This window comes from Botrytis byssoidea (assembly GCF_014898295.1).
Source record: "Botrytis byssoidea strain MUCL 94 chromosome Unknown BBYS_023, whole genome shotgun sequence".
In the NCBI taxonomy this organism is placed as follows: Eukaryota; Fungi; Ascomycota; class Leotiomycetes; order Helotiales; family Sclerotiniaceae; genus Botrytis; species Botrytis byssoidea.
In genome coordinates, this window is record NW_024065864.1 from 248,397 (window position 1) to 265,608 (window position 17,212).

A 17,212-nucleotide genomic window follows, 5' to 3' on the forward strand; every position below is an offset into this window, starting at 1 on the left:
TAAGTGAGTAGGTATGACTTCCTTTAGAGCGAGCCGTCAATCTTTAGGGGAAAAAATGAGTGCCCCCTCGGTTAACATCTGCCAAATCATGGACGGGAAATCAGCATCTAATGTAAGATCTTACCTATGAATGGTCAGACTTGATACTTTTTTGTTGTTATATCCCTCAACAAATGAAGAATACTGCTGGTACAGTCAACAGTATGGCATCGTGTGATCTTGGATTCCCCCATATTTATAACATCCTTTAACACCCTTCGTCTCTGCGGCTAGGGGTGGATATTTAAATCTCATTGATTAATCGAAGCCATGAGTCAACCACAAAACAAGTCGGGTAATTCTGGAAAAATACAGCAATAGTTTAGCCTCTATCTACTCCAAAGCCCATAATTGAATAGATCTCGTTCACATCTAAGCCTTAAATGATATTGAGCTGTAAAGACTATTCATAGGTACTCGTTTCGGCCATTGATCTCGCTTGCATAGAGGACGATCACTGTCTACTTATCTTATATTATTGAATTGTTATACTGGTATACATACAGTGCACTGTAGGAAGACTTGCAATCAACATCTCTCATGTTCATAACATATCGTCTAATGAAAACACCAAATCTCAAGTCCATTTTGCAAACCCCGAATTCCAAAATACCTTTCTGAAATTTGAGTCTATATGGAACCGCCGAGCTATTTTCGCCACTAGCCTTCTTCACCTCTTGTGACTATATTTCCAAAATGCCACCAAATTACTTGTCTAAAATCCCACGCACGCTATATCAAATAGGATTTCCAGCGGCTTTTATTAATTTCTCAGCCAGCCATTCCGGTTGGCTTATAAATGGGCTATGGCCGGCGTTTGTACTTTCGATCGTGCCGAAACCTAACACAAATTTGTGGTTAGTTTCTTGAGAGTTCTGGGAGAAACTGGATGATCGAAAAATAGAATGATGTTTGAGTATGGAGGAGGTTGCGCAGGTAGAAATAGGAATGATACATAGTTGGAGGAGTGTGACCCTGGGAAACGATTTTGACTTTACCTTCTGGAGCTCTACCCCTTCTTCTCATGATATGAAGATTTATCACCACAGAGCAACAAAGTGGTCCAAGAGGAAGCAATAAAAAAGAAATGAGCAAAACTTACTCCCCTCGGCAATCTCCTGTGCTCCCCTAATCATCCCCAACTGCGCTTCAACAGGAATCGCCTTGTCTTCTTCACAAACAACAAACGTACTCGGAATGTGTCTCCACAGCTTTGTAGTCACTGGCAAATCAAGAGTCTTGTAACTATGTTCCTTCAGCATCTCCACATATTTTTGTGCTTCATTTCTGGAAACATCGCAATAGAAGATTCCATAAGCATCTGAACAAGTGATAGCTCTGGAATCTGGGGAGATAGTCCACCAGGGAAGAGGATTATGATTCAGGGCACTCATCAAAGATGCGGATTTGGGGAGACAGAAGGCAGCGATGTAAACCAAACGGCGGATCAGGTCAGTAGGAGAGAAGGGGGTGGTTGAAGGAGAGAGGGTGGCGATATAGGTGTCTAAAGCCGACGAGCTGACTACTCCGCCATAGGAGTGGTAGACGAGAATCAGGGGAGTATACGTGGAGAGGAGAGAGTCGATTTTGTTCCTGAGGTGTGTAATTATGGTATGTTGGAAATTGAGAGAAAGTAACAAGAGATGGGAGTATACGAAGAGGAATTACCTGATTATTTCTACATCTGGCTGGGAATCTTCGAGATGAGGAGATGCACCCACAGATTTTAGGGAAATGCCGTGGACTTTGTAACCCTTCGCTTCAAGGATATCTGTGGTGGGTTTAAACTTTTGAAGCAGAAAATGTCAGAAGGAGACGCGAAGTAAGTTTGCGTTGGACGGAAGAGCTCCTTCAAATTATCAACAGAGCAGCTGAAACAGTTGCAATTTTGCATACCAACATCCAGATCATTGAATCGGTCTGAAAATAGAAGATCTTACAGATTCTGGGCTATGCCATGCTCCAGGCACGAAAACGAACTCTGGCTTCTTTGATGTATCTCCCATATTGACACGAAGACGAAGTAGAGATAAGATCAGTACTTCTGAATGTGAATGAATGAAACTTGGAGAATAATGAGACACTTCCAACCGACATCACATAGCACTATTTATAATATCTCAAGGACCCTGAACTTAAAGGCTTATCTCCCCGGACCCCTTTTTTGATATCCAGCTTAATATATGACTATTGTCAACATGATATATTGATCATGCGGAGATTGATCTTAGCAAAAAGTATACTTGTACGGGGAAAAGGCACGGGGTACTGAGCTTGACATTAACTCGGTGTGGTCAGACCTTTGGGCTTGCCCCTACACAGGGACAGCCCATCTCATCCGAAATTATTGGCGCAAAACATTTCGGGATTTGGTAGCCACAGCATAGGTAGATAGATAGGCAGATAATAGCCAGCACATTGCATTATATGCTTTTCATTTAGAAGAAGATAATTTTCATGATCTCATTAATAGTCATAATGCATCCGATACATCCCATATGGTTATCCAACGCCCGCACTAAAACAATAACAAACGACGATATTGCATCTCATCATGCTCGACCCGTGATGTAATCCTTATTTTCTATCGTCACGCTCTTCGTCATATGATTGACCTTGTATACTCCGACCAACCTACTCGCGAGTTCAAACATGTTGTTTCGCAGCGAGATAACGATGAATTGTGCGTTTTTTGTTCGTTCCTTGATGTAAGACGCTACGATGGAAACCTAGATATGTTAGCAATGTATACTCGATAAGGTAGTATGAATGTACTTACATTTCTAAAATCAAGAGCAGCGTCAATCTCGTCCATTACATATAAAGGTGTGGGTTTATAGTGATGCAAAGCAAACACCAGTGCCAAACTACTCAATGTCTTTTCACCACCACTCAAATTGGAGATGTTTTTCCAAGATTTCTTTGGTGGCATCACACTGAATAAAATCCCCTCCGAGAATGGATCCAGCGAATCCACTAGTTCCAGCTCGGCATTCCCTCCCATGGTGATCATTTGGTACATCTCTTTAAGTCTAAGGGAGATTGTACTAAAACCTTCCATGAAGCCTTCGAGACGAAGGCGTCGCAAATCATCGCAGCGTTTCTTGGCTGTGTCTCTTTGAGTTACAGCACTTTGTAAGTCTTGGTTCCTCGCAGCATGTTCTTCAACTCTTCGACGATATTCTGCAAGAACACCAAGCTCGACATTGACATTTTGAGTTTTCTCTTCCAAAATTGCGATCTCTCCCTTCAATGCCTCCTTGCTCATATCGGCGAGTTCGTCTCTGGTAAAAGTAGGAAGTTCCTCTTGCTCAACTTCTTCGCCCAAGTCACTAACACTCTGCAGAGTAAGCTTACCCAACTTTTCTTGCCAATATCTTAGTCGCTTTTGATTCTCAGTCAATACTTTATGGTTTTCTTCAAGCTTGTTGCGCATTTCAATCTCAACTGCGCGGGTCTCATTGAGTTCGGTAGTTTTCTCATCAAGGTCAGCTTTGAGAGCACTAAGCTCTTTTTTCTTCTCTCTCAGAGTCTCTTGGGCTTCATCAACTCGAGCTTGTGATCCTTCAGAGCTTGATCCTTGATTCTGAATCTCCTGCTCTAGTGCTTCTAGATCCGCAATAGAAGCCTGTATCTCCTTAGTAGCCTTAGCATGATCTTTCTCGTGTTTAAGGATTTGTTTTTCAGCCTTGGTTTTGGTCACTTCTGCTGTTGACATGGCCTGGCTGAGGGTATCAATCTCTTCTTTTAAAGAATCCACCATAGCACGCTGAGCACGAAGCTTCTCACCACCAACTTGCATAATTCTGTCCTGGAGAGCTTTGATTTCACCTTCAACGCTTGCTGTCTCCGCATGAAGTTTCTCAATTTCTTTTTGAAGCTTTGCGATGTCCTTCTTCAATGCAGATACTCGACTATCATCTGTCTGAGATGGCTGATGCTCCTTGCTCAACTCTTTGATTCGTCTCTGTGCGTCTACTAGGTTTCGCTCAGAACTGTCTACCTCTAGACCGAGCTTTTGCATTTTCGTATCGAGTTGCGGTATTTGATGATTTATATCTTTAAGTCTCGTCTCTAAGTCTCTTTGGCGATCTTGAAACTTCTGGAAAGTTTTCTCAAGCTCATCTCTGTTTACTTCCAACTTTGAAACTTGCTCTTTTGAGACTTCGGCAACCAGCTTTGAAGACATCAACCCCTTCTTGACCGTGTTTCCACCACCAGACATAGTACCCGATTTGTCAATCAGCTGGCCATCCAAGGTCACGACACGCCATCTTTTAGCTCCGTAAGCGATGCGATTAGCTTGTGCTAAATCTTTAGCTACAAGTGTATTCTGTAATGAGTGGAAGAATGCCGGTCTAAACTTGTCATCTTTTGGCTTGATGAGATCAAAGAGACGAGGAACGTTTTCTGGTGTTTGGATGGGTGAGAGATCACGATTTCCTAATTTATCCAAACACATAAAGTTACCTCGTCCGAGGTTAGTCTTTCGAAGATATTCGATACACTGCTGACCAGCCTCGACTGTATCCGTTACAAAATTATCAAGGGCTCCACAGGCAGTAGAAATTGCAATGTCGAATTGTTGGTTAATTGTGCCTAAATTTCCCAGTCGGCCATGGAAACCATCAATTCGCCCAGATTCTTTAAGTCTCATCAGACCAGTCAGGACATTTCCTTGAGTTTGAGTGTTTGAAAGACTAGCACGAGCTTCGTCGGCTTTTTGGCGAGCCCCAGATAGTTTGGCGCGGAATTCCGGCTCCTTCTGAGACAACTGCGTGAGTTCGGCTTGTAACCGAGCACCGTCCTTTTCCAACTTCGCCCTTTGCCCTCTGCATTGCTCGAGTTCTTCTAGTTTAGCCTCCCTGCTTTCCTCTATGGCCTGGACCTTTGATTGGATTTCCCGAAGTGCTACGTCACCGGAATTCGCCTTCTCATCTAAGATTGCGAGCTCACTCTCCGCTACAGCAATAGCAGACTGTTTTTGATTGATCTTTTCATTCCAGGGTTCCAATGACTTCTGTTTGGCCGCGATTTGATCAGAGAATGCTTGGGTTTTTCCTTTGAGACTATCCCTAATATTAGCGAGCTCCGACTCCTCTTCTGCCATTCTCTGTTCGGTTGCAGCTATCTCGGCAGCAGCTTCTTGTATTTCTTCTGTGCACTTCTCAATTGTGGCCTGAGCTTCAGAAATGGCAGAGTCGGATGTGTTAATTGTCTTTTCCAGTTTCTTCTGTTTTGTTGTCAAGAATTTCTTCTTCTCTTCAAGCTTTACTCGCTCTTGATCGAGGTTTGCCATTTCCTTGAGAATTGCTTGCGTGTACTTTTCAACCGACTCATACTCCTTTTGGCCTTTTTTGTACTCCTTTTCAAGCTGCTTGATACCTGCTTCGTTGCCCTGATGCTTTTCCATTTCCGCGTCTAGCTGTGTTTGCATTTGGCCAATAGCCTCTTCCGTAACGGCTAGATTATCACCGCACTCATTGATATAAACTTGGTACAACGCTGATTGCTTCATGGACAACTCATTTTCGTCCCTGATATAAGCAAGAGCCTTGTCTTTCTTATCCTCAAGTGCATTTTTTTCTTTTTCAACATGCTGAACCCGCCCGCTCTTCTCAACACACACTTCGTTTAGAGTCTCTACTTCGGTAGCAGATTCTTCAATGGGGGTCTTGTATTTGGATGTGCCAATGATATCCTCCAGATACTCCAGAAGACCGTCATCATGCTCATTTGCAGCTTTTGGCTTCATTTGTGCAATTGACTCGACTTCACCTTGAAGGATCAAAAATCTCTTATGATCTAAATCTACGCCTCTATCACGAAGGAGTGTCGTGACAATGGTGAAATTTGACTCTTTTCCGTTGATATAATATTTACTTGCGTTATTTTTGAACGCCCTTCGAGATATGACCAAATCAGAATTGGGAACAATTTGATGGGTGCCATCTGGCTGATCCATCACTTCTTGGAAATGTACAGCAACCTCACAATGATCCAAGTCCGGGAAAGCTGCTGAATTGTGAATCAATGCGGAAATCTTGCCCTGTCTCATTTTGCTAGCTCTGAAGCCGAACACAAAAAGAAGAGAATCGATGACGTTAGATTTTCCGGAGCCGTTAGGGCCAACGACAGAGGAAAACGAAGAGTGAAATGGGCCAACCTCCTGGCGACCAGCATAACTCTTGAAGTTTGTAAGAATCAGGTAAGTGATAACTATTCGAGATTTTGGACCAGTATCCTCAACCACTGGAGCTGCTGCCGCAGTTCTTGATTTCAGCATAATATCCATGGGCTTTTCCATGATTGTATCCATTGCTCGAATAGGTTTGACAGCCGACGCTTGACTGTCCGATGTCCCAGGCCTCTCTGTGATATCTGCAAGAATTGTGCTATTGTGCATTTCGGATGGCTCAGGAGACTGCGAGGTATTTGGTTTTGGTAGAGTAGGATTTGACTCAGGTGCCACTGAGCTGCGTGCACTTCTGGTAGGCAGTACACTCTTTCTTTTCCGTGGGGCGGCCTTTTTTGTAGGTGACTCTGGCGCTGGGGTTGCTGTCTGGTCAGGATCGAAGATTTCCGAAGGTTCAGCATTCTCTGCTCCTAAACTCTTCTTCGCTCGGCCGCCTGTGCGAGGTGTAGCTGCCATTGAATTCGCCGTTTTCCTCCTTGACTGGGGGGCTGTCCGGGTACTACGCTTCGGTGCCGGGGTGAACTCTTCCTCGTCATCTTCCTCCTCAACCTTTACTTCCATACCTTCATCCTCATCTGATGATTCCACTACCACTTTCCGGCGAGAAGCGACCCTTCTTGAGGACCGCACTGGGGATTCTGACATGACGAGGTCCAGCAAATGTGTCGTTTTTTTCACTGGCGGGGAAAAATTGATTATTGCTGTGGATTAAGGAGCTATATTAAATCAGCAATGCATAATGAGTACCAAAAGGTCACAGAGATCAAGGTACCTGTTAGCAACACGTCCTATATTCAATCAATAAATAGTGTGTTAAATGTTTTGTGTTGTTGAAGTTTGTTGTTTTTCTTGTTTGCATATTGCGGAGGGTCATTGTTTACTTCAAAACAGTCCAATAACGCTAAGATAAGGTTCTTATCTACTATCAACACTCTATCGTCGCAAACAATTGCAAAATAACTCCTTAAACATAAACATAAACAACGGTTGCAGAAATAATACGGCGATACAAAATGTTTACCTTCCAAAATTTTGACGAAGTCTTTGACTTTGATCCAGGCTGCTCATATGATGAATTCGCTGTGCGAAAAATCGAGAGCAATCGTAAGAAGCTTGAAGGTTTATTCATGGATACTTTACTGAAGAATTTTGAAATTCGTCGACGTGAGCTCCTACAAATCGTTGCGGTAACATATCTCTTACTAACTTGTGCGCAAGCTGTTAAATATTATCCACCGAAATCAAATAGTGACCTTCGAAATCTACACAAAGTCATCATTGACTCGGCGGGCCAAGATCATCATAAACTATCAGCTCTTTATTATATACTGCTCGACTTTGACGCCCCAACCGGACGAAGAGACTACTCCACTACATTTGAGCAAAAGTCGTTTTTACCTCATAGCTACCAAATCTATATGAAGGGTCTTTGGCATTTGGATAACCTTGATTTTGAGGTTCGTGACTCTCTGTCTCTGAGATCCGTAGACACTTAAAACATGAACTGATCATTGCTAGTTGGCTCTTCAATATCTGACCCATCCATCTTTGATACCAAGCTTTGCGGATGAAATCCTGGAAGCCCTCGTGTTATATTCCTCAGACGATCTCGCAATTCCATTAGCATACTATCATACTGTACAGCCAGCCTTGACATCGTCTCGAGCGACAGAAAGTTTGTTTTCTGCCATCGCAAGAACAAGTGTCACAGAAGCCTTCTATTTCTCGCGAGGACAGTCGCAATACATGCAACGACACATGTTCGAACAACTGATCGCGGCCGTCTTAAAAAACTCTCCTCCAGAAACCATCGCAGATCGCAGTGTCGAATTGGTAAATCTACCATTGTCACCAGAAGAAGAAGCTTGGTTCGAAGACTACTTACTTCGTGGAGAGGGAAGAGCAATAAGAAAGGCTCGGGATACGATAATGATGCGACGAATTGGCACTGGGAAATTTTCGGAGACTTTATCACTCAAAGGCATTGGTAGCAGATCAATTGGTGGATTAGATTGGGAACGCCTGTCTGCAGCTGTGAAGGAAGGACTGGGGCCAAGAATTGACGTATGAACGAGAAGGGCGAAGCATGTACATCTACATTTCAAAGATACCAACATAGCGTTATGGAGTTAATTGGGGATTTGCGATAGGCTCTGATTTGCTGAATATGTAATTATTTTGTTTTGACGTAGCTGGAGATTTTTACTCATTCCACTTGTGACAATCAATTTTCAAATTAACCGTACCGACGCGTTTGACTACCAGACCGCGTTATGACCAACATCTTCAAAAATTCATTCACATCAATCAAACAAAGCCGTCTACACACTTTTATGAATATGAATTTTCTCAACCCCTGCGAATCTCGAATGAATACCTTATAAGTATAGCCGTTTAGGCTCTGGCCATCCATCCAAGAATTCCTTAACCACTATCTTGATTCCCCAGGCAGATTAAACCATGGCCGTGTGTAGATTTTGGCAGCAGGGGAATTGCAGAAACGGAGGTATGGCTGTTTCTCGAATTGAAGAACGAAAGTGTGCTCACTATTGAAAGCTGATTGCAGATTCGAGCACTCCGATCAAAATGCCAATTCCAATAGGAATGGCTTCAACAATCGATATGCGCCTCTTCAAAATCAACCTTCCAACCAATCCAACTCCAAAAATTTCAATACACAACGAGGAGGTGAGTATTTTGAGCATACATAAGTATATACGGTGGCTTACGGCGTTGTAAAGGAAATGAGGCGCATATACCTTTCAGTCTCGATAAAGCGACTATAAAGCAAGACCTCATGACCGACAGACCTCAATGGATTCTTTCGGCATACGGACCTGGGCGCCATGCGCCAGAGCAATTGTTCGGTGGACCAGCACGGGAACAAAGTTTTGAGGAAATGCGCCTTCTCCATTACATTGCGGCAGCTTCTGGCAATGCTCAACCAGCTGTACGTGAAATCATCCTGGGGCTATGAACTATCGGAGGCTGATATTTTCTAGATACAAGATGCAGAGAGGCTATGGCAAGAAGCAGATCAGCAAATTCAGACTGCGCTGAATGATATAGATGGCGCCATAAATTACATTGTCGCCTCCGACAGTAAGCATCCAAATCGGAATGATATTTGTCAACAGGGCACCTCCACAGACCAGACACCATGGGTTCAGAGGAGCGACCATCCTCCTGTAAACAGTGCTTTTGGTGCAGCTAGTCAAACGACTATATCAGCATTTGGGCAACCGTCTACTCAGAACGGCTCTGCATTTGGGCAGCCAACTAATCAAAATGGCTCTGCATTTGGACAACCAACTAATCAAAATGGTACAGCCTTTGGTCAGCCTTCAAGTCAGAACCCGGGTGCGTTTGGTGGGCCCTCTCAAGGCTTTGGAGTTGCATCGCAAATCGGGGCATCTGGTGGTTTTGGCCAACCGTCCGCTTTGGGCCAAAAGCCAAGTGCCTTTAGTAGTGCTTTTGGACAGCCTTCACAATCAGAGCAAAGGGCTGGGGCTGGGGCTGGGGCTTTTGGAAACCCTTCAGTTCTGGGACAGAAACCAAGTCCGTTCGGTGCACCCTCGAATGGTGCCATGAATTCTGGACAGGCAAGCTTCTCTAATTTTGGCGGTACAAGTAATGCTTTTGCCCAACCAAATCCAAATCCCCTGGTAAACCCCATTGGAGGTGCTTTTGGTTCCAATCCACTTCCTCCTGGGATTCAGCAATCGCAGGCCAATCCGATAACGCAAAACAACAACCCATTAGCGCCCGTTAACTCTTTTAGTCAGCCTACAGCACCAAATCCATTTGGCTCAAATTCCGGAAGTACCCAAGCATTGGGTGCTTCTTCTCCAGCGCCGAATAACCCCTTTGGAGCTCCAAGTTCTCAACCTATGAATGCGATGCAGAACCAATTTACATCCCCTGCTACACAAACACAGCAGTTTAGTAATCAGCAAGGTGCTAGTAATCTAAATATGATCGCCGGCGCTCCGCCGGCGAGACCTGGCTCCAATATGAACACTTTCAGTCCAAATTTTCGACCACCACCAAATGATAATATAGTACCGCATCCTCCAGCTGAAAGTTACATAAGGACTCGGGGTGACAGGTTAGAGTCTTTCAATGGACTCCCAGTCGTGTATAAGGACGGAGAGCCAGGGACATCCGTAAATGGCAAGTGGCACAAGATATGGTGTGCAAAGGGGTATGCAGGGCCAAACAAAACTACCGAGATTGAGAACGTGGCTTTTGACGAGCAGACAACAGCTGCATATCTACAGGCTAGGCGAACAGGAGCTTTTCCAGGTGGTGTTATGCCTTTGATGCCACCCAAGAGGGAATGGTGCTTGTTCAACTTTTAATCTACTGAAATAGATTTGGGCGGTTATGCATTGGGATGGCGTTGTGGGTTTATTACCGTGTGGTTTCAGAGGAAGAGTATATAACATACGGTCTTGGAAAATGCATTGTAGGAAATAGTGGAGCATTGCATTGTTCACGAGTATGCTGCTAGGACTCGCTAGCATCTAATTGAAGGAGAAAAATAACGGGAAATTAAAAGCATGCCTTAGTATCCCGTTCAAATTTACCCTCCTAAACGCACTGTGCATGAATTGTATTTCGCGCCTGATATGAGTGCAAACTAATTTACAAGACCCATTTCATTTCATTTCATCTCTTGTCTTTCCAAGCACGGTAGAAATTTCAAGTGAACGTCGTGTCTCGGTACTGTTGAATTTTTCGTGGATCGATCTGATGTATACTTCTCAAGAAGTAAATCTAACACTGAATGATTTGAAGATCAAGAGATTTCAAAAGTCCACTTTCAAGTCATTTCATTCCCTTTTGTCAAATACACATACCTCATCTTCACGTCTCCCATCCCGTTTCCCACAATACTCAACTTCTCCCTCTGATCTCTGATGTGCGCCTCTACCTGGTTCGCCATTCTCCTCCAGTCCTGTCTCCATTCTGGTATATCCAGAAGCCCCAACTCGCCCGTAAAATCCCTTCCATACTCAATAACCTTCAATACCTCTCGCAAATGAGGCATCCCTGCTAGAATCGAAATAAGATTGAGCAATTCGCACATCCGACCCCAGCATACCGCCGCGAATCCTAAAGAGGTGATGGGGAAATAGGAAACTAGAGATAAGACAGTAGCAATGTGGTTGTCGTCCTGAGATTCACGATGAGAGCGCACCTGCGACAAGGTTATGTAGACTGTATCTTCGTTTCGGGATACAGGGATGCGCATGTGTGGAACGGGAAGGAAATTGTAGGTTGAGAGGGCGAGAGTGCGCGTTTCGTGGCTGATGGAGAAGAGGATGGGTGGTTTGGTGAGGGAGATGAGGGGGGCGTTGTCTCGGTTTGGGTGGGTGGCTAGTTGGATGATTCGAGGGGGTGGGATGAGATGAGTCCAGATTTTGAGGCGGATTTCTATGGGGAGGTCCCAGAAAACCAGGAATTGGGAGAGGCTGGATGGGGTTTGAGGCATGCTGGTTGAGGATGGTGTGTAGCGATAAATAGAGGTATAGATGTAGAAGGGAGATATAAACAAAGAGGGGATAGAAGGTTCAGTACAGTTTTAAGCTTATAATCAAATTATCCTGATGAAGACAAAGAACTTCTCTCCTGTGGTGATTATTCATGCCCGAGATCTTCCCTTGACTAGACTTTACTTTGATTCTTATTGAGAATCAGGTTTCGACTGGGAAGGAAGTGTAAAGATGGTATTGGAAAACGATAGCTTCCGTTCATTCCGTTCGATCAGCTTTGTAATGTTGTCATATAAATCATTTCTATCATCGCCGCGCTTTCGTCTGACATATAGGGAAAGTCTATTCTTGATCTATCGTCCCAATACACACAATTGACTTCTCTTGGAGAAAGTAAGCCTTATTTTAATTCCAGGCTCTTAGCTCATCTCTATACTCTCATTCTCATATAATTTGGGAACTTCCAAAGTTCTTTCATTCCATTTCCATCCTATTATCAACCTTTCCCTATTCGCCACCCTAACGATGCTACGTCACCCTACCATCTCCAACCCCGCACTTCACTTTTTATCAAAGCTCAAGCTTCACTTCACTTGATTGTTCCTTTCAACTCGATATTGGAAGAGCATCAACTCAAACCCCATATACTGCTCTCCAAGACGCTTCGCTCGGGATCTGTGAATTGACAAGCATCTGAATATTAGTATCATTGGTGTTTACTCATTAGTAAACAAAGCGAAGCCGCTCGGAAAAAGAATAAGAAACAAACGAGCTACCCCTCCTCATCATCTCATTTTGAAACGAGCTGGTTGTCTTCTTCAGATATAGGATCGAAACTTCCTAGCAACTAGTAAATTTCAAAAGAAGAAATAGTACCAGCGCATGCAGATATCCTGGCTCAACTTCCAACAACTCGTAATCCTCTTCCTGCTCGTTATATTCGTGAAGGAAACCCCGCCAAACACAGCGCTTTCTCTAGAACTTCCAGCAAACTTCACACTGTCACCTTTACACCTCCGCCCATATCTTCAGCGCTTTTTGCACATACATGGTACGCAAGTGAGACGAAGAATAACAACCAATAACAAGATGGCGTGGACATGTTCGGGTCGTACAAATGCCGAGTTGATAAATAACATGTGGAGTGCGGGCTTGATCCATAGTGAAAAGATTAGAGAGGCGATGATTTCTGTACGTTTGTTTTAATCCCCCGACTTACATTGTATTCAGTAGATCTGAACTCCGTTTGACTTTATTAAAGGGCCTAGGAGATGAAAGCTAATCCAATCTCTCAAGGTAGATCGCGCTCACTATACACCCTCTGAGTACCTGGCATACGAAGACTCTCCACAATCTATTGGCCATCAAGCCACCATATCAGCTCCCCATATGCACGCTTCTGCTCTCGAATATCTACTCCCATATCTAGGAGAAGGAAAGAGAGTTCTGGACGTAGGGAGTGGAAGTGGATACCTCACAGCCGTTATGGCCGAACTTGTACTTCTCTCATCACATTCACATTCCTCACGTCGAAATCCAACAGGAGCCGAAGCTGAAGCTGAAGGGGGAAGGTGGAAAGTGGTGGGATTGGAACATATAAGAGCATTGCGGGATATGGGCGAGACCAATATGATGAAAAGTGGCAGAGGAAAAAAGTGGTTACTCGAGAAGAATGTAGAATTTGTGGTTGGGGATGGGAGAGAGGGATGGAAAGATCCGAATGGGGAGGAGGGGTGGGACGCCATACATGTTGGAGCCGCGGCGACAGAAATCCATGAGGCATTGATTAAGCAATTGAGAAGTCCTGGTCGGTAAGTTTGACATACCGATTTTGATTTTCCTTTATAGATCTTTGTATAATGAAGCTAATCGCACTGTAGAATGTTCATACCAGTTGAAGATTCTCGGAGAGGATTCGGCGGTCAACATATCTGGGTCGTGGATAAAGATGCAGAGGGGAAAGTATCGAAGGAGAAGTTATATGGGGTGAGATACATCCCGTTAACTGACGCACCGAAGACGGCTTTCGAATCATGACAGGATGATGAAATCAACTATCTGTAACGGTGCAGGACATTTGAGTACCTAGGTAGTAAACAATTGGTTTGGCGTGGGAGCGGGCAAGGAGGCGGGAAAGCGAGATGTTTCTAATGGTGTTAGAAGCTTTGATACGGATCATGCCTCTTCCGAATCATAGGTAGAGCTATTTCAAAGGCGTATGGAAGTTATTGGGAGAAATTGAGGTGATCATGCATGGATAGGTAGTAGGCGTCAGGATGTGTTCTGAAGTTTTTTAACTTAGCTTTGGAGTGATATATTATTGATCTGGATACCAAAACTCGGATTTATTTTGATCAAATACGCAGATAGTAGTTATTCGTTGCAGAGGGGACTCAATTGGATACGATCATCTTCACGTTCATTTTGAAGAGAGAGAGAGAGAGAGAGAGAGAGAAGGGAGAGGGAGAGACAAGACGAAGAGACACACGATGAATGCTAAGGTGGATAATGTTAGTATTTGGAAGAGAAAGTGCATCAATAACCTAACTAGGTAGTTAATGGTTTCAATGATTGACCCAGTAATCCGGTAAGGTTCACAGACGGTATGGGTAGTAAAAAGGGGAAAGAGGTGCGATCTAACAGAGCTACCTAGTACTATTGACAATGAGGCTTGAGTTGCTACGTCAACGTTGACGTCTTTTACAGAGACGACCCGAGCTAAGACAGTAGATTAATGAGAACGATGCGATTGATTAAGCTTAATTTCATGGTTTATTCCGTACAAACTACTAATAAGTAATCAAGATGCTATGGTATGTATGTGCGTGTGCGTGTGCGTGTGCGTGTGTGTGTGTGTATGTAATGGAAGGATGAGTAAGCCCGATCGAATAATCATGTGCAAGTGTTTGCGACATCGAACGTGGGGAACACAACTAGTTTGCACTGCACTTCTCAGATCAAGTTATGTGCAACCCAGGGGCATGAAGATCGTGAGTTGAGAGAGAGAGAGAGAGAGAAAAAAGAGTTTTTCGATGCTGGCATATGTGATATCTCAACGCTTCCATCGTACGTTCTTCGGAACAATAATAAAGTTGATACCTACCTAGCACCTACTTTGTTTTGAGAACCCCGTCGCGGGGTTTGAAGATGTCCGGATGTGTGTGTTTGATTGATCATTAATCATCAAGATCAGAGCACCAAGACGGATCGAGGGAGGATCTAGGCGGAATGAAGTAGTTCCAAGGTTGAGTTCGGTACAGCCACGATGCGGGAGAGGGCAGGAAGATTGGGGTGCCTCTTGTTGAGACAATAACATGGGAGAGGGGTGTGAAAAGAGGAAAAAGAACTCCAAATGAAAGACACGTGGAGAAAGATTCAACACGAATACGAATCATGTGATTAAACATTTGGTTGGGTGTGGAAGTGTGGAAACTTGGAAGAGTGGTACAGTTCACGGGTAATAAAGTAAAGTAATGGAAGGTAAAGTAAATGGAGCAAGCTCAGCCCTGGTTTGCACGGAGGATAAAAAGTTACATGGGGGCGAAGGATTCACAATCACAGTCACAAAGTGACATTCATTGCATTTGGATGGGATGGTTAACCTTATTGGCATGTTTGGCAAAAAACGGTTATCCGCCTCCCCGAGAGAGCTCTGAGCAGAAGTAGCAGGAGGTGGGACAGATAGGTAGTTGCCCTGTCGTCATATTGTGATGGCGACGAGACCGAGTACCGATGTGAGAGTCGAGGTCTGGAACCTGGAACCGATCTGATGTTTTTGGCTTTTGGGGTTGGGCCAATGAGACGCGAGGAATGGGGTCGGGATGGAGAATTTCCTCCCGTGATATTTCGAGGGCGCGAGGAGGGCCAGCCGTATGGGGAACTCGGCAATCTGGATAGAAGGAGGGAATGCGGCGATGGACCAATGAGAGGAGAGGATGAACCCCTCTATTCGATCTCTCAGGTATGAGTGAGAGGAACAGAGATCTGCGTGTATTACTCACCTTGCTCTACTGCTCTACGATATGCTCTATCCTCTCCACTCGTGGACCTGGATGATACTACCTAGTCCGTATGTTGATTGTGTACATGCTTTTCGCATAGATGATGAATAATACCCAGGTACAGTATTTGGAAGCGTTGGGAGATTCGCTCTTGGAGTTGCCTTTTCTTCTCACATTTCTCTTATTCGTATTCGAGTTGATGTGATTCTGTGATTCTGTGATTACATAAGTATGATGTTATCCGGTAATTAATGAGGGGTACCGTAATACCATAATACCATAATACCGTCATCGTAAAGCCTCCGCAGGTAATCCGATTGAGATCAGTCCGTCAGTAAGTAATCTTACATACCTAGTTGGCAATTGTTCCCGATCATCGAAATCTTCCTCCCACACTTTTTTCTTCCATTTGTTCTACGCAGCTTACTTGGGTGGGTGGGCAGGCAGGCACAACACCAACACACGGCACTAGGTAGGAAAGAGACACGGAGGTCGATGTCTAATAAAGATCTAAATATCTAAATATCTAAATATTCAATATCTAAATAAGGACAAGTATTTTGATCAATGAAAACTCTGGTCAATACAGACTAAAATCCCATCACGCCAATAGCAATAGAGCAAAGAGCACAGAGCACAGAGCAAATGAAACCTGATAGCCTTGGTGTCTCTTTCCTCAAGATGCTAGATACCCCGATGCTGACCTAGTCCTACTAGTCCTGCTGGTCCTGTTAGTCCTGCTGGTCCTGCTGGTCCTGCTGGTCCTCCTAGCTCCAGATGATCTTCACCATCAAAGGATTAAATCGTACAGTGATGATTCACCAGTACATCTGGCTAAGACGCAAAGAAACCCGATACCATTGATCAATGGCCTATGATGCAGAAGGTTAAGGTCTCTTTGGGTTTAGATCGACTGCATCGAGTTCTGAAAGAATACGGTAGACGGGATTATCGAAAAGTTTAAAGTCCCATCTTAATGAATTCCGGGAAGACTCTTTGCTCTGCTCTGCCCTTGATTTGTTTTCTTGTTTTTCTCTACTCTTACCTACTTTTTTAATCGACTTTGACTTTGACTCTTTCGACTCTGACCTACTCTGACCTACTCTGACCTACTCTGACCTACTCTTTCGACTCTGACCTACTTTTCCCTCCTCTCTCTCTATTCTTACTCATTCTACACTACCCTCACCTCCTCTTCCCTCCCCTCCTCTCCTCTCCTCTCACCTCCTCTTACCCTACATCTACCCTACTTCTACATCCTTCTACTATCTCTCAACCTTACCATCCTACATCCCCTAATATTTAATCACCCTTTACCCCCTCAGCTATACTTTAAAGCTTAGAATCATTTATGATCTTTTCTCAACTTACTTATTCCAAACCTTTCCCCATATTCTTATTCACATCCACATCCATATCCATATCCATATCCATATCCATATCCATATCCATATCCATATCCAAATACATACCCATAC

General features: G+C 44.0%; 6 protein-coding genes across 6 annotated transcripts; 3 read left to right on the top strand and 3 right to left on the bottom strand.

The window, feature by feature from the left end:
- Window positions 1-776: 776 nt before the first annotated feature.
- On the bottom strand, window positions 777-2,045 carry EAE97_009686 (uncharacterized protein; the record flags this gene model as incomplete). Its single annotated transcript, XM_038880201.1, has 4 exons — window positions 777-880; window positions 1,142-1,632; window positions 1,708-1,826; window positions 1,980-2,045. 4 exons carry the CDS (start codon window positions 2,043-2,045, stop codon window positions 777-779), a joined length of 780 nt encoding a protein of 259 aa, XP_038728907.1.
- Window positions 2,046-2,591: 546 nt separating this feature from the next.
- On the bottom strand, window positions 2,592-6,880 carry EAE97_009687 (uncharacterized protein; the record flags this gene model as incomplete). The annotated part of the gene is made up of 2 exons (XM_038880202.1): window positions 2,592-2,768; window positions 2,819-6,880. The coding sequence occupies 2 exons, from the start codon at window positions 6,878-6,880 to the stop codon at window positions 2,592-2,594; spliced, it is 4,239 nt and encodes a 1,412-aa protein (XP_038728908.1).
- A 368-nt stretch (window positions 6,881-7,248) lies between these two features.
- On the top strand, window positions 7,249-8,305 carry EAE97_009688 (uncharacterized protein; the record flags this gene model as incomplete). Its single annotated transcript, XM_038880203.1, has 3 exons — window positions 7,249-7,399; window positions 7,454-7,692; window positions 7,754-8,305. The coding sequence occupies 3 exons, from the start codon at window positions 7,249-7,251 to the stop codon at window positions 8,303-8,305; spliced, it is 942 nt and encodes a 313-aa protein (XP_038728909.1).
- A 390-nt stretch (window positions 8,306-8,695) lies between these two features.
- EAE97_009689 (uncharacterized protein) lies at window positions 8,696-10,596 on the top strand (the record flags this gene model as incomplete). The annotated part of the gene is made up of 4 exons (XM_038880204.1): window positions 8,696-8,741; window positions 8,792-8,923; window positions 8,977-9,185; window positions 9,238-10,596. 4 exons carry the CDS (start codon window positions 8,696-8,698, stop codon window positions 10,594-10,596), a joined length of 1,746 nt encoding a protein of 581 aa, XP_038728910.1.
- A 300-nt stretch (window positions 10,597-10,896) lies between these two features.
- Window positions 10,897-11,732, bottom strand: EAE97_009690 (uncharacterized protein; the record flags this gene model as incomplete). Its single annotated transcript, XM_038880205.1, has 2 exons — window positions 10,897-10,987; window positions 11,098-11,732. 2 exons carry the CDS (start codon window positions 11,730-11,732, stop codon window positions 10,897-10,899), a joined length of 726 nt encoding a protein of 241 aa, XP_038728911.1.
- Window positions 11,733-12,822: 1,090 nt separating this feature from the next.
- Window positions 12,823-13,770, top strand: EAE97_009691 (uncharacterized protein; the record flags this gene model as incomplete). Its single annotated transcript, XM_038880206.1, has 3 exons — window positions 12,823-12,924; window positions 13,030-13,544; window positions 13,614-13,770. The coding sequence occupies 3 exons, from the start codon at window positions 12,823-12,825 to the stop codon at window positions 13,768-13,770; spliced, it is 774 nt and encodes a 257-aa protein (XP_038728912.1).
- Window positions 13,771-17,212: the final 3,442 nt, after the last annotated feature.